Raw genomic sequence first — 26054 nt, forward strand, 5'->3', positions numbered from 1 at the left:
GGAGAAGAGGGAGACCAAATTGGAGGTGGAAAGATGGAGTGAAAAAGATTTTGTGTGATCGGGGCCTGAACATGCAGGAGGGTGAAAGGAGGGCAAGGAATAGAGTGAATTGGAGCGATGTGGTATACCGGGGTTGACGTGCTGTCAGTGGACTGAATCAAGGCATGTGAAGCGTCTGGGGTAAACCATGGAAAGCTGTGTAGGTATGTATATTTGCGTGTGTGGACGTATGTATATACATGTGTATGGGGGTGGGTTGGGCCATTTCTTTCGTCTGTTTCCTTGCGCTACCTCGCAAACGCGGGAGACAGCGGCAAAAAAAAAAAAAAAAAAAAAAAAAAAGATATAGTGTGGCACTGCATATTATAACTGATGCATTTTTACATTTTTAGGCTGGTGGAAGATGGGGAGGACTGCCCCATGTGCAGCACACCCCTAGAAGTTGACAAACTTCCAGTATCGGTAAATTGGAAATCCATTATTCTCAATCTAGATGCTCAGGACTAAGACAAAATTTCATTGCTGAAGTGATATGCAGGAAAAGCTTTATTATCCAACACCAGCCAGACACAGGCAATACTGGATGTGAAAATAAAATGGAATAAAGATTGTCATCTAGGTATTTTATGAGGAAATGGCAAACAGGTGTAAGAAAAAGGCACCTTGTAATTTTCCAGTGTAGTCATCTAAAATCATAAAAATTTGAAACAGTAAAGGTGAAAAAATTAAACTTTAAGTAATTCATTAATGGACCTGAAACTGGTAAACTTTAAGTAAATCATTAATGGACTTGAAACTAGTGCACCTTTAGTATGGTGTATAACTGCTCTAATATTGGTTTGGTTAGAGTTTTCTTCCTATTTATAGCTTTTCCTCATTCTGATTCAGGAAAGAAATTGAATAAAATAATCTTTTTGTGCTTTAATATCTCAGATAACTGATGAATCAGCATGATATTTTCTCATTAGATTAATCTGCTCCTCTCTCTGTCTTGCATTCATTTATAAATGTCATTTTTCTGATATAGTGTCAGTAGTACAATTCTCAATTTACTCCTTTGCCATATGGTTTGCCTGTTTGCTGGTATTTGATGCCATAATTGCAGGATGTAGAAAATATTAAAAGATAATATCAGCCCATTTGATGAGTGTAAATCATTGTAACAGTGGGTAGCACCTGAAAATTGGTGGTGAAGACTGTATAGTGCCACAAAATGACAGCATCAGGAACTATTGCAGCAGTGGAACTTTCCATAATAAGCTTTGGGAGCATACCAAAACATGCTGGATAATATTGTATTGACATCAGTTTCTACAATGTTCATTTGTGATAAGAGAGATTTAGAAATTCAGATAAAAGAGCTTTCCAGTTAGATAAAAGCTTGATAATAAAGCCTTTTCTGTAGTAAGAAACACGGAAAAGGCATTTTATGAGCACCAGGTGTTGTGGACTTACAAATAGTGTAAAAAATCCTATATATGTGATATGTAGCTGGTCAAACTATTTATCAAAAAGTATATATTTAGATATTCATTGTTCACATATTTATGCTTGCTATATAAAGCTGGAACAATTCATGCTTTCATTCCATCTCTCATGGCTGTGTGGCCTCTTCTCAGGTGAGAAGGTTTAAAGTAATCAGGGCCTTAACAAATTTGAATGACAAATATGTTTATGTCTTTGAGAATTATACCCTCTTGGTACAGGTTAAGACTTAGGCTTATGAATTGTGAGTACAGAGCTACACATATCCATGAAATATAATGTAGTACAAAATGCATTTTCCAATATATAGATATTAACATCTTAAGTCCAGTTCACTTCTTTCTCACCAGTGAGAGGTGGCAACAGAGTTCATAAGTACTCTTACACAGGCTAGTCCAAGAACCAAACTGGGCCCCAAACTTGTAGATGCATTGTGAGGTTTGATGTGCCGCAGTGAAGAATAAAATTTTTTAGATATTTATTTCTTTTGTACATTGTATTCTTAATTGAAAAACAACTAACATTAGTGTAATTTTTTTTAAAACACTTTAGCACATGAATCTGGGTGTGTTGAAGGAAATATGTTAATGTAGTCATACACTTAATTTTGGTGTTACCAAACTACACTAGTATGAATGAAGTCACTTTGGCAAGGCTGTATTATTGGGGGTAGTCTTGTCAAAGAACTTCTTACTCTAAAGGAGTCCACATATCCCAGCTAAAGGAATTAGCACAGCCTTGGGCTGTAGAAGCCTTTGGCAAGAGGTCCAGGGTACCACATGGACTTTTTCTCAGAAAGATGTCCTCAGGTAATTATAAATAAATGAATGAATATACTGAAGTTGATGTCACTGTCAAAGAATGAAAAGGAGTATAATCCCTTCAAAGAACATGTCACTCCAAAGAAGTCCATCATTTCCCTGTTAGTGATTTTAGTACGGCCATAGAACTGAAGGGGCCCCATAATAGGGGTCGTGGTGTTATATAAATAATAATCAAACAGTACTTAAATTTGCATGGAAATTTTTTTGGTGTTATGGACATGTAGTGAGAATGGTTCTGGAGCCATTGTACGTTTAATAATGTGGAATTAAATACTGATATCCAAACTAAGGTGGATGTGAAATGTCTCTGGGGTATCTTCAAGAATGTCAAAATGCTTGTACATATACTGTAAGAGGAGGTCCCATAACCCAGCTACTGTACTGATGATACACCAGGGAACCAGGCTATTGGGTGTCTACTCAGAAAGAGTCCATGTGATAGCTCTTGGGACTGTTCTAACCGAATATCATCAAAAGGGGAGGCAAAGACAAGCCCCAAGGACTAAAGTCCCATGTTCAAGTTAGTTTACTTTTGATTCACGTGCAAGGACCCACAACTTAGACAGCACTCTATGGACCTGCAGATATTTTCGAGACATTGGATTTTGGGTGGGACAACAATTCACTAAAGGCCTCAGAATCAGGAGTATGGACACAGACTCAGCACTGCCGGCAAATCAATAGGAATGGATAGATAAAAGAATGGATGGTTCTTTGTTTATTTTTCTGAACTTTCTGAAGTTTTTGTGGGAAGACATGACATCCACGCAGAATTTAGAGAGAACAGGTTTTTGTCATTTCCTTCATTTCTTAAGCAATTGATGATTATTTTCTTACTAAGTAAAGAATACACCAATATATTGCTAGCAACATAGGGAAGAGTTACTGGCAATATGACAACTTTTTTTTTGTACTGTAGATCATTTACAACTGTTCCATCCTATGGTTATCCAAGACACTTGGAAGCATCCAAAAATATTACCTTATATAAAAACTTGTTTTGTAACTCTCTAGCTTTAACATGTGGAGGAAAAAAGGGTGGGGGAGGTGTACATATTAGAAAGAGTTATTCATTGCGGTGTAGGGACAGCATCGTCTCTAGACGTACTTGTGTTTCTTTCAATATATAATACACGGCAGGAGAAGGCTACAGAATCTGAAGTTCACATCATTCAAAATAATCAAAGGAACTAAGATGGTGACAGAAAGACCACCACTTCAACACTATATCCATGGTCACTGCATTTTATTAGACGAAGGAAAGGAACATAAATGAACATAGCGGAACAACACTTGTTAGACACAACATGCTCACATTAAAACTCAATGAAAAGTAGACAGCTAATAACTGGTTTACATACACATCAAAACAATAATGTAACAGTGTATACATTAAGATGTTTATGATATCAAAGAAAAGAACCCTCAATATTTTAAAAGAACTAAATGAGAAATGATGTTATTAACGAACAGAGTATTATAGATATGAATTAAGACAACTTGTACTAATTTTACCGATGATCATTTAGAGTATAACAGTGGCTGAGGGTATCACATTTCATCCACCAAGGTGATTATATGGTTCCACTTCTAATCAGACCATCCACTTCCTTTGCAGTGGATATTTGGATATTCAGAAGATATATATATATATATATATATATATATATATATATATATATATATATATATATATTTCTTTTTTTTCTATTATATTTTGTCGCTGTCTCTCACATTAGCGAGGTAGCGCAAGGAAACAGACGAAAGAAATGCCCAACCCACCCACATATACATACCTATACATTTCAACGTATACATATATATACATACACAGATATATACATATATACACATGTACATAATTCATACTTGCCTTTATTCATTCCCGTTGCCACCCCACCACACATGAAATGACACCCTCCTCCCCCCGCACGCGCGCGAAGTAGCGCTAGGAAAAGACAAAGGCCACAATCGTTCACGCTCAATCTCTGGCTGTCATGTATAATGCACCGAAACCACAGCTCCCTTTCCACATCCAGGCTCCACAAAACTTTGCGTGGTTTACCCAGACGCCTCACACATACACATATTATATATATATATATATATATATATATATATATATATATATATATATATATATATATATATATATTATTTTTATTTATACTTTGTCGTTGTGTCCCTCGTTAGCGAGGTTGCGCAAGGAAACAGACGAAAGAATGGCCCAACCCACCCACATACACATGTACATACATAAACGCCCACACACGCACTTATACATACCTATACATTTCAACTTATACATACACAGACATATATACACATGTACATATTCATACTTGCTGCCTTCATCCATTCTCGTCGCCACCCTGCCACACATGAAATAACAACCCCCTGCCCCCACGCACGTGCGAGGTAGCGCTAGAAAAAGAAACAAAGGCCACATTAGTTCACACTCAGTCTCTAGCTGTCTTGTGTAATGCACCGAAACCACAGCTCCCTTTCCACACCCAGGCCTCACAAAACTATCCATGGTTTACCCCAGACGCTTCACATGCCCTGGTTCAATCCACTGACAGCACGTTGACCCCGGTACACCACATCGTTCCAATTCACTCTATTCTTTGCAGGTATTCCACATGAAAATGAAACACAAGTTCCCAAGCTCTCCTTTGTGTAATGCTCACATCATTTGGGTATATATATATATATATATATATATATATATATATATATATATATATATATATATATATATATATATATATATATTATGTTAGCCTAGATGGCATGGACAACTGAGGCCCTAATCAAGGCCATTTCATTAATGTTATACACATTTATATGCACCCTAGCCTGAACCAGGTACCCATTTTATCTCCAAACCATTAGGGGTAGATGAACAGCTGGGTTGACTGCTGACCAACTGCTGCAACCAGGATTCAAACCCATGCATTGGATCCTAGGCAGCCTATGAATACGTCTTAGTCAGGAATGCTAACTGCTACTCCATATATGGGTTACCTAAGCAAAGTAAGGTAAAGGTGTATAGGAACTGTGGGTTATTTTCATATTAATAAATAGTAACATAAAGATTGCCATATAAGCAAGACTCTAGTTTTCTAGAAGGATAGCAACGGAGTAGTGGCAATACTTATTCTTTGGTATGTACGAAAGTGGTACCATTCTACATTCCAGCATCTGGGGTTGCCCAGCTAGGCAAAGGAATCCCGAATACTCGACTTCAATGACTTTTACAAATGTAACTCCCAAAAACCCAAACTCAGAATTTGAATTTTCCCTCAGGAAGAAATCTAGCAGGGTTGTTTAGGGAATGGTTCCGATGGTAGTTGACAATCATGTCCCACCAGACAGGTCGTGGGGCAAACTTTACAAACCAGGCCACCTGGTGCCCAAGCTTTTCAGGCTGCAAGTGTGGGCCTCCATAATATTTATGGAATGGTAATTTCTTAATACCAGCCTTGTTGGCTAGGAGGCCAGTGAGGTATGCATCGTCCACCCACAGGAAAGGAACAGATCTGGAAGCTTTGAGAAGCTGTGGAACAAACTTCGTTTGCAGGAACCACGCCCCACCAGAGCAGTAAAGTGGGTAGTTTTTGGCTGGATATTCCTCATAGCGAACCTTCCATCGACCCCATCTTAGTGCTGGTCCATACATGTGACTACAAATAAACTGTTCTCGAGATTCTTCATCGAGTTCTTGGAGGGCCTTATAATAGAGGAATATGTCGATGTGAGTGTCATCGTCTGCATGGAGAGTCCAGGGAACGTGTAAACAGTGGAGGTTGATCCAGTGGAGGGCGGACAATCCCTTATAGGACAACAGGCGGTAATGGTCTCCATAGTCACCCTGGTCATGGACATGAAAACATGGTAATCCTTGATTTATAATAATAATATACTTCTTTTTAAGATTAACATGATCTTTGCCCTAAATATACTCAAGAACTCAATAATAGTTAATTAACTGCATATGTTCTGTACATTTTAATGAGCTACCAACATTATTTAAACATTTCTCTTCAATATCTAATGGAAGATTAACATAAATGATGCAAATGTATTTAAAAATCTGTGGTTGCCCATTCATAAAAGATAAGAATTCCTGATGAAATGCAAACACAATGAGTTTGAATCTGTTTCAACCTTGAATTGCCACACTATATCAATAGCGTTGTTATTCTATCACTTTACCTCTAGCTGTATGTAGTAAGCAGGTAGGACCTGACATTATATGAAAGTAAAGGCACTGTCTGTATGCCTGGCAAGTAAAAAGAGCCTGGCCGCTATTTAATGACTATTACACAGGACCTGACTGTATGCATGGTAAACATAGCCTAATGGGCATATGGCAAGCAGGAGCATAACTGTTTATGGCAAGCTCAAAATGCCTTGTATGTTTGGCATATTTGCATTTAGTCTTCAGTTGTCTGAAAAATGCCTTGGTGGGTTCATCCACCTAGAAAACTGTTTACTTCAAAAGCCTTCATTCATGTGGGAAATGCCGTGATAATTCTTATCCATTTAGAAACTGCCTTGGTAAAAATGCTTCACCTGGACGGTGTTGTGGTAGTGTCAACTTGCATCGACACCACCATGATAATGTTGAATCACCTGGAGAGTCAGGGTAATATGTCCCCGGCCAGCCAACATGGTAGTACTGTTTCACCTGGACAATGGCGAACTTAATCTGGATGACAAAGCAACGAGTGCCCAGCTTTCTTCTGGTGCATGTTTAGAAAAGTCCCAGCCTCAGCAATAACCTGTGACCTCTCTCGAGATGCAAGACCTAATCAGTAATTATCATTTCTTAAATGATACATAGAATGCACATGCGGCTTGTCTCTGAGTTGCATCTTCCTATAAGTGTCCATATACCACCTGTTCTGTCAATGCAAAGAATTTATCACGCTGTTTTTGTGAATTTTGAATTCATATGTAGCTAAATAATGCCTTTAAAAGATACAAGAAAAATATAACTTCAAACTGCTGAGTTGTATTTGATCGTTCATTTGAAGTGTTTCAGTTTCACGGTGTTTCCCTGAGGTAATGGTGTAATGTTTCCCTAAGGTAAGCGCCAACATAAAACAGGTTTCCCATATGAATTGGTTAACTGAAGCGGCTAAAGTTCTTTGGAGTTATTATTTTGACCGAGTTGAAAAATGTCGTGGAGTGATGATCCACCAACACAAAAGCCGTGGAATATTGACCCACCTGGACAATGTCGTGGTACCGCTGACTCTCCTCCTGTACAATCTGTCGTTCCACGTCGTTCTTGGCTCGCCCCACCATGAAGACGGCGCCAACATGGACGCTCATGTGGCCCATGTCATAAGCCGAGGCATTGGCCCAGGTGGCCCTGGTCTCGTTTCTCTGTTTGACACGCATGATGGAGGAGTGCACGTAGGCAATGACCTGAAGCCCCGGCCGCTTCTGGCAGAAGTCCGCCTCCTCAATCAAGAACCGCTTGGGGATGTCCGCAGGATGACGTAAGGGAGAGGTGTCCGGCTGATCCGGTATGAACGTCGAGGGCTCCTTAGACAGTAGTAATGATAACAGTCATGTTTAAAAGGGTCTGTGGTGGACGAATAATTAATCTATCAGATCCTTGTATCTTATTCCCAGGATTAGGACAAAAGACACCTGGTGAGCTTTGGACCAGAGAGCCCCTTCCCCGGATGATTGCGAGTGTCGATGACTCGAATATCTTAAAAGTAGCTGCATTTTTGGCTATCAAATTCATAAAGCTTGAAAATAAGAATTAATACATGTAAATTATCCGTATACCTACTTCTATTTGCGTGTTATACTTACTTAAGATAAACGAACAGGACAGACATACTTTGTACCACCTCAATAATGAAAATTATTTGTCGAACCGTCAGCAGCTTATCTCGCTGCTTTCTAAATGATACGAATTGTTTTACTGTCCTGGTTCATTTAACTACTGTAGAGGATTACAAATCAACACAACTATATTTTCTCCTTCCCTCTTCGCTAACATGCAACCCTCCGTACAGATTAGGTGAGATTTTATTTCTTCGGTAAGTTTTGTCTACAGCACCCCCACAGTAACAGGTCTGTTTTCTCTAATTCTTTCCTTCAACTCCAGTTCTTTTCCATTTACGTACTACAAGTACATCGATGTTTGCTTACATTTTGTCAGAGATGCCTCTGTTGTAGGGCTCTTCTGTTCTCGTCACTTTTGTATCCTTTTATATTCTTTTTTATCTTATGACAGTATTCCTTAAATCCCTTTAATTCTTCTCGTAGTCTATCATCACTGATGGTTACCAAAGTGAATTTCTTTCGTGTTAACAAGTTTCTCACCCTGCCTAAGTAACTTCCCCGGTTACACAATCCCTTATGGAAGTTTATACTGGTGGTTCCCTTATGTCTTGACTATATCTACCAATTCAGTTTGTTTCGTTTACATCAGAAACTGCATTTGGCATGCCTACGGCCACTAGTGATCTTTCATAGAACTACTTCCTTATGTCTACAGCTACCAGAAGTCTTTCAATCAGAATTACTTCCTCTTCCACCCTTTCCTTTTGGCTGGAATGTGGTGGCCCAAACCAAAAATCACCAACGATCTACTTCTATCTACTCTTGCTTCACTGGTGTTCTGTTTTGGTACAACCCATTTGTCTGCCAAGTCCTGCAGTATTGATTTGTCATTCTCTGCGTCTTTTTTTTTTTCTAAGTTAAATTTTGTCCTGAGTACCCTACACTTTTACTGAGCGTGTGCGTGTTTACGCGTGGTGCAATTTGCTGGTAGAAACGGTGACCAAAGAGACACTTACTGTGGGTGTCTGGTGTGGAGGAAGCGTAGTCAACATCCGCGGTGACTGTAGGTCTGCCTGCCAGGCCAAACATATACACTAATTACTAAATAAACTTTATCATTAATTACGGCAAATGCTATTTCATTGAACATCATATCTGCTCACTGTGACCGCTCAATGTTTTCTGCTTTTGCTGGACAACTTAGCCATAGTTATTACCTAATTCATTTGACAAAAAGCATATTGGTAGATCTTTGAAAACAAATGATAAGTTACTATCTATTTCACCTGCACAGTTTCATTTCCTGGGGCCTTCACTTAAAAACATGATTATTCGATAGTAGTGAATCAAAGTAACGTTGGAACTAGATTTCAAATGCTGATTTCGGTGCATTATCGAATGCACCGAAATCAGCAAGGGACGCTAATCTCATATCGTTAGTTATAATCTCCAACTCCTAACTATTTCAACTTATCACTTTGTTTACAACTTACTTTGTTTTCCTCCTTAGGATCCTCTTCCTTGGCGAAGTCTTTGTCGGCGTCTTCGATATCTTCATTGCCCTCCGGAAGGTTTTGGCTATTAGTTATGACATTAACTTTGTCTGCATTAGCTGGCTTAACCTCTGTATCTTTGTTTATGTCTGCAGTTTTAACTTCTGCATTCTGGTTTACCCCTGCAGCTTGGTCCTCTGTATCATTGTTTACGTTTGTAGCTTGGTCCTCTGAATCTTTGTTTATGTCTGTAGCTTTGTCCTCTGTGTCCTCGTTTATGTTTGCAGCTTCGTCCTCTGTATCATTGTCTATGCCTGTAGCTTTGTTTTCTTTATCCTTGTTTGTTTCTATAGCCTCGTCCTCTGTATCCTTGTTTATACCTGCAGCCTTGACCTCTGTATCCTTGTTTATTTGTGGAGTTTTGACCTCTGCATCACTGTCTGTATCCTGGTTTATGGCTGCATCACTAGTTTCAGGTACAACAGGAATGTGACCATCTATGACAAGCTGATCCTTTGACAGGTTGACAATGTTAGCTATATTTTTTAATTCACTGTCGTCCCTGGGGCCGTGACCTTGCATTATGTCGTCGCTAAAGATGTGGACGCGCCCTCTCTTCTTCAGAAGCTCCGGGATACGCTCACGGGGAAGGTACACAGGGACCCCATTTCTATTATTGGTGAAGCGAGAGATGGTGAACACGCCCAAGTGGATCAGTACCACCAGGTGCACGAGCACGAGGAAGCGACGGAACAGAACTGCTGGAGGGAGATGATACCGAAATTAAGTTGGGATGATTATAATGACGGAGGAGAAACACAGCTCCGATATTAGTGCGGGGAGGGTGAGAGGAGAACATTATGGCTCGATGAATGACGCTTCCAAGGGTAACGTCCGTAGAGCTCAATAGATACAGGTGGGAAGCCAATATAATTGAGGCAGCGACAATTACAGGGGCAGACCTCACTACATGACAAATGCTGATACTTCACAGAATTCATCACAACCTGAACACTGACACAAACGGGAAATTTAATTGTAACTTAAAAACTAACACTCGTTACGGCAACGTCACTGTAACTCACATTGCAAGGAGGACTAGGAAACACTGATTCTTAGAAAGGAATGTAGAAAGTACACTGGCACCTACACAGGTTAATCGATTATATTTCACACGATGCGAAAAGACCCTTCATCATCGTGACACTAGCACACACTTGCGGTACAAACTGCTGTGAATAACATCAAAACTACACACACAACTTCCAATAAAACATACTAGTTTACGTTTGGAGATGCACATGTGACATAATCTGCAGAACATATTGATGGTGGTATTTATCTGCAGCCAACTAAAATATTTAAGCTTTAAGCCAGATAATGTTAATACAGAGAATGACATGCTTCATCTTGTGTGAATGATCCTTATATCTCGCATTCTGATGTCTACTTAATATATTCTTTCGCCATATCCTCAAGTTAATGTTGTTGAGGGCAAATTGCGAAAAGTACACATGGGGTGAATGTTGGGAATGTAGATGACTGGTAAAAGTAAATGAGGAATGAAGACGAGAAACTTAACTGAACCATTTTGGGTTTACACTGCGCAGAAAGTGAAGTGCTTACATCTATTCTGATGCGTAATAACTGGGAACTCCTACGCCAACTTTCAGCAGGTGTGAGTATCGTAGCGTGAGGAAAGTGTGTAGTAAGAGAAATCGGCGCTGCTTGCCACACATCACAGGGATCCTTCTCTCAGAGCCCCGGGGGTCTCAGATGATTTAGGGATGATTCGAATAGTGGAACCTATGTTGCTGGAGCGGTGTTACATCATGAATAATCTGTGGTGGTCAGTAACGAAGTAAAACAGGACCAGCGGTGGTCAATAACGAAGTAGCAATATTCAGTGGTAGTCACTAATAATATAAAAACAACCAGTGGTGGTCTGTCACGAAGCAGCAGCAACCAACTGTGGACGTTACTCTCCTTCAGTAGAATATTTGCGATCTACTTTAACTTAAGTACTGCAAAGCTGGACACCTTTACTTCTCTGTCGAAGTCCCAAAATACTTCAGAGAAACTTGGGAAATGACGGTGTGATTAAAGAGATGCCAGAGCCCTACACATCAGGTGAACTACATAGGAATTAAATTGTCTGCTGGCAAATACTAGGACAGTGTTTACGTACATGGATGACGAAATGCCCGTTAGGCTATTCACAACATGGATAACGAAATAGTCGTTAGGCTGTTCACAACATGGATGACGAAATGCTCGTTAAGCTATTCACAACATGGATGCGAAAATGCTTGTTAGGCTATTCACAACATGGATAACGAAACAGTCGTTAGGCTATTCACAACATGGATAACAAAATGCTCATTAGGCTATACACAATGTTTACCACACCAAGACTATGCTGCTCAAGTCTGGTCATCATCGCACTTCAAGAAGCACTTAGATTTAATTGGGAGGATCCAGAGGAGGGGAATAAAGATAATACCTGAATCAAAGTGCTACACAGAGACGCTAGAGATCAGCGAGTTGACCACCTTGAGGAGAGAAGAGTAGGGGGTGACTTGACCATCATGCCTTTATGTTACTAACTCAGTTTCATGATGTCGCTAGTTGATCGGTTCTCCGTGAGATTCGTAGAAAGAATGTTGCTAAGAGAGACGTGCAGAAGTAGATGCACTGCCTCACGATAAGTGTGGTGGATGATTGGAACACGGCGATGACATGGTGAACGCAAGCGACACAGAAATGTTTAAGCTGTATGATATTATAGAAAGTTGAAAAGATGGGGCCCCTAAGAGTGCAAACCTCCCTCACCGTACAGTACAACAGGTCGCCGCTGAAGAAAGCAAATGACTGGAAGTACGATTTCCTGTGTACTGAGAAATGAAGAAAATACATGATCCAAATAAACCTTGAGCTTTTGATTCTCTCTCTCTCTCTCTCTCTCTCTCTCTCTCTCTCTCTCTCTCTCTCTCTCTCTCTCTCTCTCTCTCTCTCTCTATGTGGCGAGCTCTACTCCTGTCTTTTTTTTTTCTATGTCAGCTGAGACGACACGGACAACTGAGAACCCCTAATCAAGGCCATCCTGAGCCAGGTACCCATTTTATCGACCAAACCAGCTGGGTTGACTGGACCGACTGCAGTAAACAGGAATGAACCTATGCGCTCGACCCTGGGCGGCCCGTGAATGCGTCACGGTCAGGAACCCTAACCGCTACACCACAGGAGTCCACAAAGTCTAATGACAAAATCTCGTGGTCGCAGATTCTGCCTCTGCCTTACATTTCATACTCTACGGCCTGATGGATCCTGTCGCCGCCTGGTGGATCCTGTCGCCGCCTGGTGGATCCTGTCGCTGCCTGGTGGATCCTGTCAACTCCGCGGAACTTTTCTCTCCTGGTCAGTGTATACCAGTCGGGTCCTGCTGACTCACGTTATCTGGAAAATCAGATTTTATTCTACAACGATTTTAGGGAAGTGAAGATAATATGGCAGGTACCGTTCCCCAGTAGGTCCTGACGTTGTTCCCTAATGTCTCCCTTCGTGCACCCCATCCTCCTACCGTTCACTAGTGCCCTCTGCCTGACCTTCCTTTCAGAGGTCGCCGTCTGCTGGACCAGAATATGGAGGATCCATGAGAACCCCAGCAATACTTAGTGTCCTCATGAGAGAGATGTCTCATATCACATAAACCAGGTGCTGTCAGCGAGCGACAAATTACTACTGCCAGCGTGGCACTGTTTACGAACCAGAGCGGCACTGTCATCAGCCAACGTGGCACTGTTTAATACCCGGCATGGCACTGTATACTAGCTAGCGTGGCACTGTCACCAGCAAGCGTGGCACTGTATACTAGCCAGCGTGGCACTGTATACTAGCTAGAGTGGCACTGTCACCAGCAAGCGTGGCACTGTATACTAGCCAGCGTGGCACTGTATACTAGCCAGCGTGGCACTGTCACCAGCCAGCGTGGCACAGTATACTAGCCAGCGTGGCACTGTCACCAGCCAGCGTGGCACTGTATACTAGCCAGCGTGGCACTATTACCAGCCAGCGTGGCACTGTATACTGGCCAGCGTGGCACTGTATACTAGCCAGCGTGGCATTGTTTACTAGCCAGCGTGGCACTGTATACTGGCCAGCGTGGCACTGTCACCAGCCAGCGTGGCACTGTATACTGGCCAGTGTGGCACTGTATACTAGCCAGCGTGGCATTGTATACTGGCCAGCGTGGCACTGTATACTGGCCAGCGTGGCACTGTTACCAGCCAGCGTGGCACTGTATACTGGCCAGCGTGGCACTGTATACTAGCCAGCGTGGCATTGTATACTGGCCAGCGTGGCACTGTATACTGGCCAGCGTGGCACTGTCACCAGCCAACGTGGCATTGTTTACTAGCCAGCGTGGCACTGTATACTAGCCAGCGTGGCACTGTCACCAGCCAACGTGGCATTGTTTACTAGCCAGCGTGGCAGTGTATACTAGCCACAGTGGCATTTTTTTCTAGCCAGCGTGGCTATTCTAAGCCAGCGTAGCACTATCATCAGCCAACGTGGCACCGTTCTAAGCCAGTGTAACACTGTTTACTAGCCAGTGTGGCACCGTTCAGTGTGGCTTTGTTCCAGGCCAGCTTAGGACTGTTTCCTAGTCCGCTTGGTACTGTTGTAAGCTACCGTGGCTCTGTTCCGAGCCAGCATGGCTCTGTTACCAGCCAGAGTGTCACTGTTCCAAGCCAACGTGGCATTGTTCGAAGCCAGAGTGGCTCTGTTGCCAGCTGGCGTGGCACTGTTACCATCTAGCAAGGTAGTTTCAAGCCAGCATGGCACTGTTACCCTCGAGTGGCACCATTACCAGCCCATGTGGCACTGTTATCAGCCAACATGACACCATCACCAGTCTTTGCTGCATTATTACAATCAGCATGGCAATTTTCAGCTAAGAGTGGCACTGTTATCACCCAGTATGGCATTGTTCCAGCGTAACACTGTCACCCTTGAGTGTGGCACTAATGCTGGTGATCGGTGTACTTTCGCCAGATAGCGTGGCACCTACCAGCCTGCTTGGCACTGTTTCCGACTGACGCGGCACTGTTACCAACCATGACGGCACTGCTACCAGACAGAAATGGCATGGTTACCAGAAGGTATGGCACTATTACCTGAAAGCATGGTATTTATTACAAGCCAGGATGGCACCGTTACCTGAGGGCATCGCGTGACACTGTTACCTGAGGGTACGGCAGGTGTTACAACGTCCAGCGTGACACTCTTACCTGAGGGCATGACATGTGTTACCATCCACCTTGACACTGTTACCTGAGGACATGGCATATGTTACCATTCAGCGTGGCACTGTTACCTGAGGACATGATATGTGTCATCATCCAGCGTGGCACCGTTACCTGAGGACATGGCATGTGTTACCAAGGGTATGACATGTTACCATCCAGCGTGACACTGTTACCTGTGGGTATAACATGTGTAACCATCCAGTGTGGCACTGTTACCTAAGGGCATGGCAAGTGTTACCATCCAGCGTGGCACTATTACCTGAGGACATGGCATGTTACCATCCAGCGTCACACCGCTCCCAACAATGCGGCACTGTTGTCATCAAGCTTGGCACTGGCCTGCTGGCTCCTGGATTGGCCGTCGGGAGCAGACAATGGGTGCTGGTGGAGGGGAGGGTGGGGGGGGGGCAGCAATGTCGGGTGCACCTGTAGTCCGGAGCCAGACCGGCGGATCGGTTTGGCGGATGTTACCACAGAGGCTCTCGTGACCACAAAATATTAGTATTCTGATATGCTCGAAGCTCCTGATGACTACATAAGCCACACGCACACTCTCTCTCCCTCTCCCTCTCTGGAGAATTATTGCGAAAGGAGTGCCGGACTCAGCCTCTCGAGTCGCTGACCTGAAGGAACGCTTGACTCAGCTTTGGGGCAGGAGGCAGGCTGGGGACATGGTTGAGGAGGGAGGAGATGGGCTGGGGGATATGCAGGGGGAGGGAGGCAGGGGACGGACTGGGGGGGATCATGTAGGGGAATAATGGGGAACTTATTCGAGAACGACCGACCTCACCTCCCGCCACACCTGTGTGACCAAACCTGAATACGTAATGATCAGATATCAAATGTGTCGCTTTCTTGTACTGCATCCAACATATCCACTTCACGCACGTCCTCTCCCCCCCCCCCCCCCCTGGGGTCATATGAAAGGTCAGTCACTCGGGAGTTGGTGGTTGGTTAAGAGGTGGTTTGGTTGAGAGGGGTCTGGTGCCGTTGCAAAGGACTGAATGCCGAGTATATACTGGAGTGAGACTCTTGGTAATACTTTTGCTGAGTCCTGTTGTTGTAGAACTGCCGATGAACTGTTCGAACTCGCTGTATTGTTGGATCTGCAGCTTTATCATGCTTGCTTTTAACAGGGTGGATGACTAGGCAGTAAAAGGACAGTTCAAGGTGGAGCGGACGAATTGTTTGCACAGGATGCTAAGGAATTCTTTTCCTTGCGTGCAACTGGTACCGGTGAGTGTTTAGTGGGCGTTGACATTACTTACTGTCTTCATCTTTATCTTTCTGGCGCGGGAAGAGAATGTCTTGTGTGTGTGTCGCATGCGACGCCCTTATGGTCGTAGTCCTGCTGAGTGGCTGACCATCAGATGACGGGAGGTTGGGTTTATATCTGTCTGGGGTTAAGACAGTGTGACGGTAGATTCCTGTGGGGAGGCCTTGTGGTCCTATACGGGTGATCGGATGCCAATCTTTTCTCCTTGAATGCCTTGGACTGTTTACCTTATACCGCGGCTTGTGTTTCCTTCCTATTGTAGACTCTGTGCTGCAGATACAACCATGGTGGAATATAACCGACACAACAACAATCTTGCATTTCAGTTAACCGTCTCTTTCCCCTTAAGCGATGTGTGCGCACTTCCTCCTGCTGTGGCGATGTTTGCCTGGACCCATATCCTTAGCTCGTTGCTCTAGATACCATCTCTGCCGCGCTCTCGGTAATACTAATATGTTCCATCCACATCACACTCGTGAGGCTCCTGAGAGCAGGGGCTGGCAAGTGGAGGCTGAGGGGTAGGCGGCTCCTCAAACGGGTTTTCGCGTCGACGGAAGTGACATCACCAGTCGACCCACTGATGAGGAGGAGGTCGAACATGGACCCAAGGTTACCGTGGTGACCGGTGAATGGAGGCTTAAGAGACTGGTAGCTACTTGGAGGGGTGGGTGGGGACAAGTGGTCCAATAACAGCAGACAGTCCAGGACTCTTGAGGAGCATAACTGGAAGTGGGTGAGAAATATTTACATATGCGATGACTGTATATATGCAAACACATTCTAATGCGCGTGCATGGGGGCTTTCATTTCGTCTGAGTATCAGAGCCTTCAGTGTGATACGCGAGGAGAGTAACCAACAGCCATATGTAAACCTCACAATCGCCTGTCACTGCTGGTCACCAGAGGGTAGTAGCACCTGTGCTCGACGTATATACGGCGAACAATCGTCCTGTCGACCATATATCATTATCATCTCCTGTGATGTGGCCGAAAAGTGTTGCCACACCTGTGCTCACCGGGGCGAGTTATCCCCAATACAGTTTGGGGAACAGACTAGAGAGGTCCTCCTCCCTCCATGTCAGGAGCACCTGCCAGGCGTCGTCCGTGACATGCTCAGCGGTGAGGGCCAACACACCACCTATAACTCACCACCGCCACAAACTAGTTCTTGCTGGTCTCTCGGGGACAGGTGTTTCGTGAGCTGCTTTAGGCATGCGACACCCTTCGCTATCCAACATCATGCTATTTTCTGGATGTTACGCAAACAGATAAAACTAACCCCTCTGGCAACACTGTGGTGTACACAAACGTCCATGACCCTCGCCGGAAAAAAGTGGCGTACATAAATGTTTATGACCCTCTCTAGCAGCAACGTGACGTAAACAAACTTATGACACACGCTATAACAACTATGTCAAGAAAAAATAAGAAAATTTGTTCAGACTTATTGACCGTTTCCCGCGTCAGCGGAGTAGCGCCAAGAACAGACGAAGAAAAGACGTCGTCCGCTCACATCCATTCTCTAGCTGTCATGTGGAATACACCAGAGACATTTCCATGTCTACCCCGACTGCTTCAGACGCCTTCAATTTAGTCCACTGACAGCATGTCGCTCCCTGTATACCACATCGCTCCAGTTTGTTCTATCCCGTGCAAACCTGTATATAATTTCTACGTAAGGGTACCTGGTTAAACTCGGCCCTGCAAATTTAAAAGCAGAACATATCGGCCAAATTTCGTGTTGGGGAATATCATTGCTTTTACTCACTCGTCTGTGGTGTGGTTCAGTAAATGAAAGAACGGGATGATGATGATGAACAGTACCAGACACTGGTGGACGATGCAGGAGACCGGTAAACGGTATAGACCACTAATGAACGGTACTGATCCCTAATGAACGGTAGAGACCGTTAGTGAACAGTACAGACCGTTAGTGAACGGTACGGCCATACATACCCCGGGTTAAGGAAAGGGTGCTCTCTTGAAAAGGGTGACCGTAACACCATCCAAGGAACCTAAACCTCCCATTTTCTTTATGTATGTTAGAGGAAGATGCGTTTCAGACGGGGGAAAAAAAAGGATTACCTCCGATAACCAGAACACTCACAGTGCAAACATGAATACGGCGACCTTTTAGTAGAATAATCACACATACGAATCAATTTTTTCATTGTCCATTAGTCTTGAATAATGTCTTCACTGTTGTCTGATGTAAACGTTAATGAATGTCTTTCTTTTTAAATTATTTTCAGAGACAATGATCCAAGCGAGACTTCTTCTTATGCACTGAAGGAAACAAGACATCAAGGAGAAGAACAGAAAAAGAAAAGCTATAGGAACGGTATATAGCCTTGACTCCGAATGATCAAAGCTATCATTGGATATAATGTGTAAGTTAGGATGTGTCAGTTATGATGTGTAAGTTATGTGTCAGTTATGATGTGTAAGTTGTGATGTGTCAGTTATGATGTGTAAGTTGTGATGTGTCAGTTAGGATGTGTCAGTTATGATGTGTGTTAGGATGTGTCAGTTATGATGTGTCAGTTAGGATGTGTCAGTTATGATGTGTCAGTTAGGATGTGTCAGTTAGGATGTGTCAGTTAAGATGTGTCGGTTGCATTTCATTTCCTCTTGATGCACTGACGCGTATACACAGCGTCTAAGCTCACAGGCCAGACATGCAAGTAACGTCCACGTCTACCCCACGGGCCAGCACGTCGTCGTCTCCTGCTGGCGGTGTTGCAGCTGGCGGTGGTCCTGGCTCCTGTTTACTACCTGGATCCCAGCCTGGTCCGCTGGGAGCACGAGGACCCCGCCCAAGGGAGGGGACTGAGGCTTGGCGCCGACGACGACCAGGACGAGGACGTGTCTGGAGGGGTGATGGCCGGTAGCAGGGGCGTCCACGGTGGACCAGTCTCGAACAACGACCCAGCTAATACCCTGGAGCCTCGTGATGACGCAGAGCAGGATGACGATGACGAAGTAAGTGGTGGCTGAGGTGGCCAGGCAAGTGGTGGCTGAGGTGGCCTGGTGAGTGGTGGCTGAGGTGGCCAGTTATGTGGTGCCTTGGGTGGCCTGGTGAGTGGTGGCCACGAGAGTGGTGACTGGGGTGGCTTGGTGAGTGGTGGCTGGGATGGCCTGGTGAGAGTGGTGGCTGGGGTGGCCTGGTGAGTGGTGGTTCGTGTGGTGTGTTAAGTGGCGACCCGTAACAGCGACGTCAGAGGTGATCATACCAATAATAACCTGACGAGTGACCACCACAGTACCAGGTACGTACGTCACTATTGCATAATGGTCTTCAGAAAAGGGTGAACCTTCTAAAAGCTCTTCAATTTACACCCTTGAAAAGGTTACGGCCCTTGAGCACGATGGTACGACCCATGAGGACGATGGAGCAACCCTTCAGCACGATGGTACGACCCTCTTCGTATGAGTGGCCTGTACTTCGACGTGACCATTAAGGGTCAACATAAAGCCAGTTCATCCTGCTCGAGGGTCGTACCATCGTGCTCAAGAGTCGTACCGTCGTGCTCAAGGGTCGTACCGTCGTGCTCAAGAAGCTGAATCCTAGAAATAAGACAGCTACCCCAACCACCAGTTAGGAGTCATCTTAAAACATCTCTCTCCAAAGTCTTCGTTGGAAGATCAAGTATTCTGGCAATGTATAAGCTTTCTCGGACATCCTTGGAATCGTGGACAGTATCATTTGCAGCACTGAAAAACCTGTCTCTAAGCTCAGAGAGAGAGAGAGAGAGAGAGAGAGAGAGAGAGAGAGAGAGAGAGAGAGAGAGAGAGAGAGAATCAACGATTTATATTTTACAGGATGATTTACAGTCGAACACGGATGCTGACATTTACCGCCTCAAACCACTTCATCACGTTAGGTGTTGCCTTGTCCCACAGCCATTGTCTACAGCTGCAGCCTGACATATACAAACTCATCCACCAGGGTCACAGGTAGCAAATTAATTCTAACATCGACAACTGCAGTGTTTTAAACCTCGGCAGATAAACAAAAAATGAAAAGACAAAACTATAATATGGACTCTGATGAGCTACACAACTTATATGAAGAAATTGACTTTGGTGTAATAATCTTTGATAACCTAAAGGTAAGTAAGTACAGAGCAACAATAATATATGTGTGTGTGTGTATATATATATATATATATATATATATATATATATATATATATATATATATATATATATATATTCTTTTTCTTTCAAACTATTCGCCATTTCCCGCGTTAGCGAGGTAGCGTTAAGAACAGAGGACTGGGCCTTGGAGGGAATATCCTCACCTGGCCCCTTCTCTGTTCCTTGTTTTGGAAAATTAAAAAAATAAAACGAGAGGGGAAGATTTCCAGCCCCCCGCTCCCTCCCCTTTTAGTCGCCTTCTACGACACGCAGGGAATACGTGGGAAGTATTCTTTCTCCCCTATCCCCAGGGGAATATATATATATATATATATATATATATATATATATATATATATATATATATATATATATATATATATCGTTTATCCCTGGGGATAGGGGAGAAAGAATTCTTCCCACGTATTCCCTGAGTGTCGTAGAAGGCGACTAAAAGGGAAGGGAGCGGGGGGGCTGGAAATCCTCCCCTCTCGTTTTTCATCTTCCAAAAGAAGGAAGAGAGAAGGGGGCCAAGTAAGGATGTTCCCTCAAAGGCTCAGTCCTCTGTTCTTAATGCTACCTCGCTAATGCGGGAAATAGCGAATAGTATGAAAAAAAAAAAAAAAAAATATATATATCGTATATAGGCCATCCGACTTCATGTCTAAGAAAATCATCTTTACTATAAAATCTAATGATACGTCCCCACCTTCATACTGTGTTCACCTTTGGTCACACTACTTCGAAAAAGAAAAAAAGAGGACATAAAGAGTACAGTGGTGAGTTGCCAAGACGATTTCTGGGCTGTTCTAATTTCACAAATCCTACAAGAACCTTCTACACAACGTATGTTGCTTAGAAAAGAGAAGGTTAAGAGGAAGGGCCATATAAATTGCCCTACGCCGCAATGTTGGTTCACTTTCCCTCTTCTCTCGGTATCACTGGGGGTTTTGCTCCCCAGCGCTGGTCGCTTGCGTGAGCCCGGCACTTTGCTACACCATGCAATAATACTCAGCAAGCTGCTACGTCACATGATTACTGTTTGGCAGGTGGCAACTCAACGGTAGCTGTTTGCTTAATGTTTCTTTTCTACATCTTGAAATTCTGGAACTCTCTAAATTCTCACGTCTTTCCCAATAACTATTTGTTGGTACATTTTAAAAAACATGATTTTTCACGTCTTTTAAAATTCATAAATGCTTGTCCTTGTCTCTCCTCTTTCCTTTCCATTAAGTCCTTTATATTTCAAGAAAGGCCCGTCCTTGATGTGGACTTTTGTCCATGACTGGAGCTTCCGATGTAATATATATATATATATATATATATATATATATATATATATATATATATATATATATATACATATATATATATATATATATATATATATATATATATATATATATATATATACAGAGAGAGAGAGAGAGAGAGAGAGAGAGAGAGAGAGAGAGAGAGAGAGAGAGAGAGTGTTTCGGTCTCCGAATTATCTTGAACGCCTGAAGATATCAATCATCGACGGTTGGTTCTAGCTTAACGTTAACAGCCGTACCAAACCTGGTGGGTCTAAAGGGCCATCAGGTAACTAAAGCTTAACAAAAGATTCAACACAGGTGTTCATAGCCGTCAAAAACTTTATCACTCATGTTATCACTTCTTGAAGATTAAATTAATCTGATTTTGCCCATGGGGATGAATTACGAACTCTGTTCAAAAGTTTTACTCTGAGAGATGTAAAAGTACTTTATCTTCAATAGGACTGTTAACATGGAATTATTTACCAACAAGAGTAAGCTGAAAGCAACAGCATAATTACGTTCGAAATCAGATGAGGAGAATCGCTCCAAGTCCCTGGGCCATATCATAATCACAAGTAAGATTTCAGTTTATTAGTCATCTTCAAGCTTTCTCAAGTCTCTAGACATTCCAAAGCTTATTCTCTGACGTCTTCTACCATCACAAACAAACAGACCCTCCGATATTTTGCTCTGTGCATTCGTCTGTATTACTATCACAACCTACAACATCTGTTTGCTGCTTTCTTTGTCAATATTCATCGCCATACCATACACCAGCTGTTGCTGCTCCATCGTCTGTATTCAGTGCCACACCAGAGCAAACGAACTTTCACATACGTCTGTAGGCGATAACCATTCCTGGAAGTTTTATTTCTTCCCCAGAAGGAGCCCTCGACGTTCATACCGGATCAGCCGGACACCTCTCCCTTACGTCATCCTGCGGACATCCCCAAGCGGTTCTTGATTGAGGAGGCGGACTTCTGCCAGAAGCGGCCCGGGCTTCAGGTCATTGCCTACGTGCACTCCTCCATCATGCGTGTCAAACAGAGAAACGAGACCAGGGCCACCTGGGCCAATGCCTCGGCTTATGACATGGGCCACATGAGCGTCCATGTTGGCGCCGTCTTCATGGTGGGGCGAGCCAAGAACGACGTGGAACGACAGATTGTACAGGAGGAGAGTCAGCGGTACCACGACATTGTCCAGGTGGGTCAATATTCCACGAAACAGTCCAGGAGGGTCAACACTCCACGATATTGTTTTGGTGGATCAACACTCTACGACATAGTCCAGGTGGGTCAACACACCAGTCTACTCTATGAAATCCACGAGTCATGTGTCCACAGTCTTGTAATTCAAGCCACTATCAGCGTTAAGAAACTCCCCAGAATCCTGCTCTAAATGAGGCTACTCACTACTTCCAAATATTCCTCATATAAAGACAAAACGCACCTCTTCCTTTCTTGATCACCTAGATATACAGCAAAATGACCCTGATATAAAGAGGAGCGTGATCCTAACATACACATGCAGGAATACCATCCCAGCGGAGGCAGGAACGTGACTCCAGCCTAGAAACACCAACGACCATCCTGTGATGATCAAGTCGTTAACCCCATATGACATTGCAACAAAGTTTCTCGTATTCTGTCCCGTAGTTACAAGTATATTGATCCTTTATTCAGATCTCTCCATAATTCTTTCAATCATGCTGTACCGCGCCTCTCTCACGCTCAGACCTAACCGACAGTCTCTCCATTACCAGGGTGACTACGGAGACCACTATCGCCTGCTGTCTTACAAGGGGTTATCTGCCTTTTACTGGATCAACCTCCACTGTCCACACGTCCCTTGGACTCTCCATGCGGACGACGACACACACATCGACATTTTCCTCTACTATAAAGCTCTCCAGGAACTGAATGATAAGGCCAAGGAACAGTTCGTGTGTAGTCACATGTACGGGCCGGCGCTGAGGTGGGGTCGGTGGAAGGTCCGCCGGAAGGAATATCCAGCCAGAGACTACCCGCTCTACTGTTCGGGCGGAGCGTGGTTCCTGCAGACGAAGCTCATTCCACGGCTCCTCAAAGCCTCAAAAGTCGTCCCCTTCTTATGGGTGGACGATGCCTACATCACCGGCCTCCTGGCCAAAGAGGCTGGTATTAAACATTTCGCATTCCAAAAATATTACGGCGGTCCGAAGGTCAAACCGGAGTTGCTGGGTCGGCAAGTGGCGTGGTTTGTGAAGTTTGCGCCGCGACGAGTCTGGTGGGACATGATCGTCAGCCACCACCGCAGGTGTTCTCTGCATAACCCTGTCACACTGATCTCCCCAAAGAAAAGTCCGGTGTAGGTTAGGTGACTTCACTAGGAGAGTCTATGGAACTTAAGCCTAGCTCAAAAGCCTCGCAAAACGACTACCCCTAACATGAGGATGTTCTCGCACAGGGTTCAGTCAGCCACATGTAGCTAGGATGGCGATATAGATTTTACGGTACGTTGCAAGAGGAAAAAAGAGAAGGCCTCAGCTCCACCAGGACCATAATGGCTTTTCACTGACGTTCTCTTCTTATGAGAAATATTTTCTCTTAATTTACTAGATGAAAATGATGCGATAATTCTAGCAGTTCCTAAAATAGAAAGTCCCGTTCCATGACATTACCGATTCAAAGCTAAGAACAGAACGTCAGCCTCACTCAATAACGTCAGTAATAGAATCTTAGGAGCCGTACATGGTTTAGATTAAAAGACATAACTGTATCTAGTTCAGACCAGTTAACGTATACAGCTATACTAGTCTTAGATCAAATGACGTAAAAAGACGCACTTGGCTTGGACTGACTGATAAGACCAAGTCACGCCCTTTACAGTTCGACAACACTGTCATGTATGATGACAGTATGATGAAGTAAGGACAACACTGCCAGAGGTTTGGTGATAATAGTGTACTGTAACAACACTGACAGTGGTATGATGCTAATGTGATGAAGTGGCGATAACACTGCCAAAGGCATGATGATATTGTGATGATGTAACAGTGTGCCTTAAAATCCTTATTTCCTGCTTGATACTTAATCCATATACTTGCAGATTTGCTGTGCAAACTGAACTCGTAGTGAACTGATCCAAAGCTGTGTAAGGTCTCAACGTGGAAGGCATTCAAACTCCCCAACTGCAAGCAGTATTTAGCAATACCTGCCAATACAGCTCTTGCAATGAGCCAGCCCATTCAACACTAAGTATGCCAGTGTCACGTGATTACTGTATGGCTGGTGGCAGGGCAAAGGTGGGCCGCTGTCATACCTGTTTCTTTTCCTCTTCAGTTAAACTTGTGACGTACTCTTCTCGCGTCTTCTCTAAAACCAACGACAAAGCCACTTTCAAAAGTTAAGTTTTACACCTGAGAAAAACTCAAGACTCTGCTTACTTGTTCTCCCCTTCGTCCTTCTTGTGTTCCATTCAAGGTTTAGCTTCGATTAGGACTCCTGTCCTCAGTAGGAAGCCTCCACGTGAAAAATAGAAAAAATAAGCTTTTTCTATCATGAATGTACTGCTCACTCTACCATGTAAAGATCATGGGAAAAAATTGTCCTTCTCATTTGGGAATCATTCATTTCGTCTGGGAGTTTTCCTGCTTATCTTTGAGTGGTTAAACATCGTCTGAGAACAACTCTTCTTGTTCTGGATTTTTTTCCACTCTCGTCTGGGAGTTGTATACGTCTGGAAGATGTCCTCTATTGGGAGCTGTTTTCGTGTAAGACCTGCTACTTCGCGATAGTAGGAGGAGGGAGCGTCTAAGATGTTAAGTTTAGTGTTTTAGTTCAATAACCTCATTATATGCATGACATACAAAATAAATATCTCATGCTCTAGAGTCACTGTGTGATTTTTTTCCCTCCCGGCAAAAAAAAGGATTTTATAGTACTAAGATACTGACTCCTCGGTATTTGTCTATGCTGTTGGATATACTGGTTATCAACAGTTGAAGGCCATTCTGCCAGCATCTGTACCATGTCAAACATACAAAGCACAAAAAGAACAAAATATATAATTTCCCGAACGAAGAATCAAATTCTATAAGAGCCGGTAACACGACTTGAGCTTAGCTTACAAAAGAGAGGGTTAAGATGCGACCTGATGCATGAATTCTATAGTTTCAAAAGTTTTCATAGTCTCGATCTGAACAGCAGTCAGATACTAGATTTGTCTGATGTCACTCGAGGCAACAGATACAAACTTGTGGGCAAACGTTACTTCGTATGGGGCAAAGAATTCTTTTTAAGAGGATTTACACTAATTTATTTACTAATTAGCTAAAAGCAACATCATAGAATGGACTTTTGAGAATAGACTTCACAAATACTTCACGTCTGTGAATGACATTATGTGCGCCTCCTGAGTTACACAGAAAGTTA

At 43.5% G+C, this 26054-nt stretch overlaps 3 protein-coding genes across 3 annotated transcripts in view; 2 read left to right on the forward strand and 1 right to left on the reverse strand.

Annotated features, from left to right (window-relative positions):
* Positions 1 to 887, forward strand: part of Oseg6 (intraflagellar transport protein Oseg6) — a 44046-nt gene extending 43159 nt beyond the window's left edge. Inside the window, exon 28 of the mRNA XM_071670347.1 lies at positions 393 to 887. Coding sequence (XP_071526448.1) covers positions 393 to 507 — 115 coding nt within the window. The 3' untranslated portion in view covers positions 508 to 887. The remainder of the gene's footprint in view (positions 1 to 392) is intronic.
* Positions 888 to 5453: 4566 nt separating this feature from the next.
* Positions 5454 to 13056, reverse strand: LOC139753677 (uncharacterized). The gene is made up of 5 exons (XM_071670348.1): positions 12917 to 13056; positions 9617 to 10377; positions 9140 to 9196; positions 7548 to 7868; positions 5454 to 6183 (listed from the first exon to the last, which is right to left on the reverse strand). The coding sequence occupies exons 1-5, from the start codon at positions 12921 to 12923 to the stop codon at positions 5596 to 5598; spliced, it is 1734 nt and encodes a 577-aa protein (XP_071526449.1). The 5' UTR covers positions 12924 to 13056; the 3' UTR covers positions 5454 to 5595.
* A 1274-nt stretch (positions 13057 to 14330) lies between these two features.
* Positions 14331 to 25477, forward strand: LOC139753885 (beta-1,3-galactosyltransferase 1-like). Its single transcript, XM_071670842.1, has 6 exons — positions 14331 to 14438; positions 14672 to 14778; positions 18454 to 18542; positions 18915 to 19183; positions 22522 to 22845; positions 23405 to 25477. The coding sequence occupies exons 1-6, from the start codon at positions 14331 to 14333 to the stop codon at positions 23990 to 23992; spliced, it is 1485 nt and encodes a 494-aa protein (XP_071526943.1). The 3' UTR covers positions 23993 to 25477.
* Positions 25478 to 26054: the final 577 nt, after the last annotated feature.

This window comes from Panulirus ornatus, chromosome 15 (genome assembly GCF_036320965.1).
Source record: "Panulirus ornatus isolate Po-2019 chromosome 15, ASM3632096v1, whole genome shotgun sequence".
In the NCBI taxonomy this organism is placed as follows: Eukaryota; Metazoa; Arthropoda; class Malacostraca; order Decapoda; family Palinuridae; genus Panulirus; species Panulirus ornatus.

Bases quoted from the DNA above. Each gene is read 5' to 3' on its own strand.
- LOC139753677 (XM_071670348.1), bottom strand. The intron at 9,197-9,616 runs GTAAGTTGTAAA...TTGGCCTGGCAG, and splicing joins ATCCTAAGGAGGAAAACAAA to GCAGACCTACAGTCACCGCG. The intron at 6,184-7,547 runs GTGGGTCAATAT...GTCCATGACCAG, and splicing joins GGTACCACGACATTGTCCAG to GGTGACTATGGAGACCATTA.
- LOC139753885 (XM_071670842.1), top strand. From the start codon at position 14,331: ATGGCTCTGTTACCAGCCAGAGTGTCACTGTTCCAAGCCAACGTGGCA. The intron at 14,439-14,671 runs GTAGTTTCAAGC...TACTTTCGCCAG, and splicing joins CACTGTTACCATCTAGCAAG to ATAGCGTGGCACCTACCAGC. The intron at 22,846-23,404 runs GTGGGTCAATAT...CTCCATTACCAG, and splicing joins GGTACCACGACATTGTCCAG to GGTGACTACGGAGACCACTA.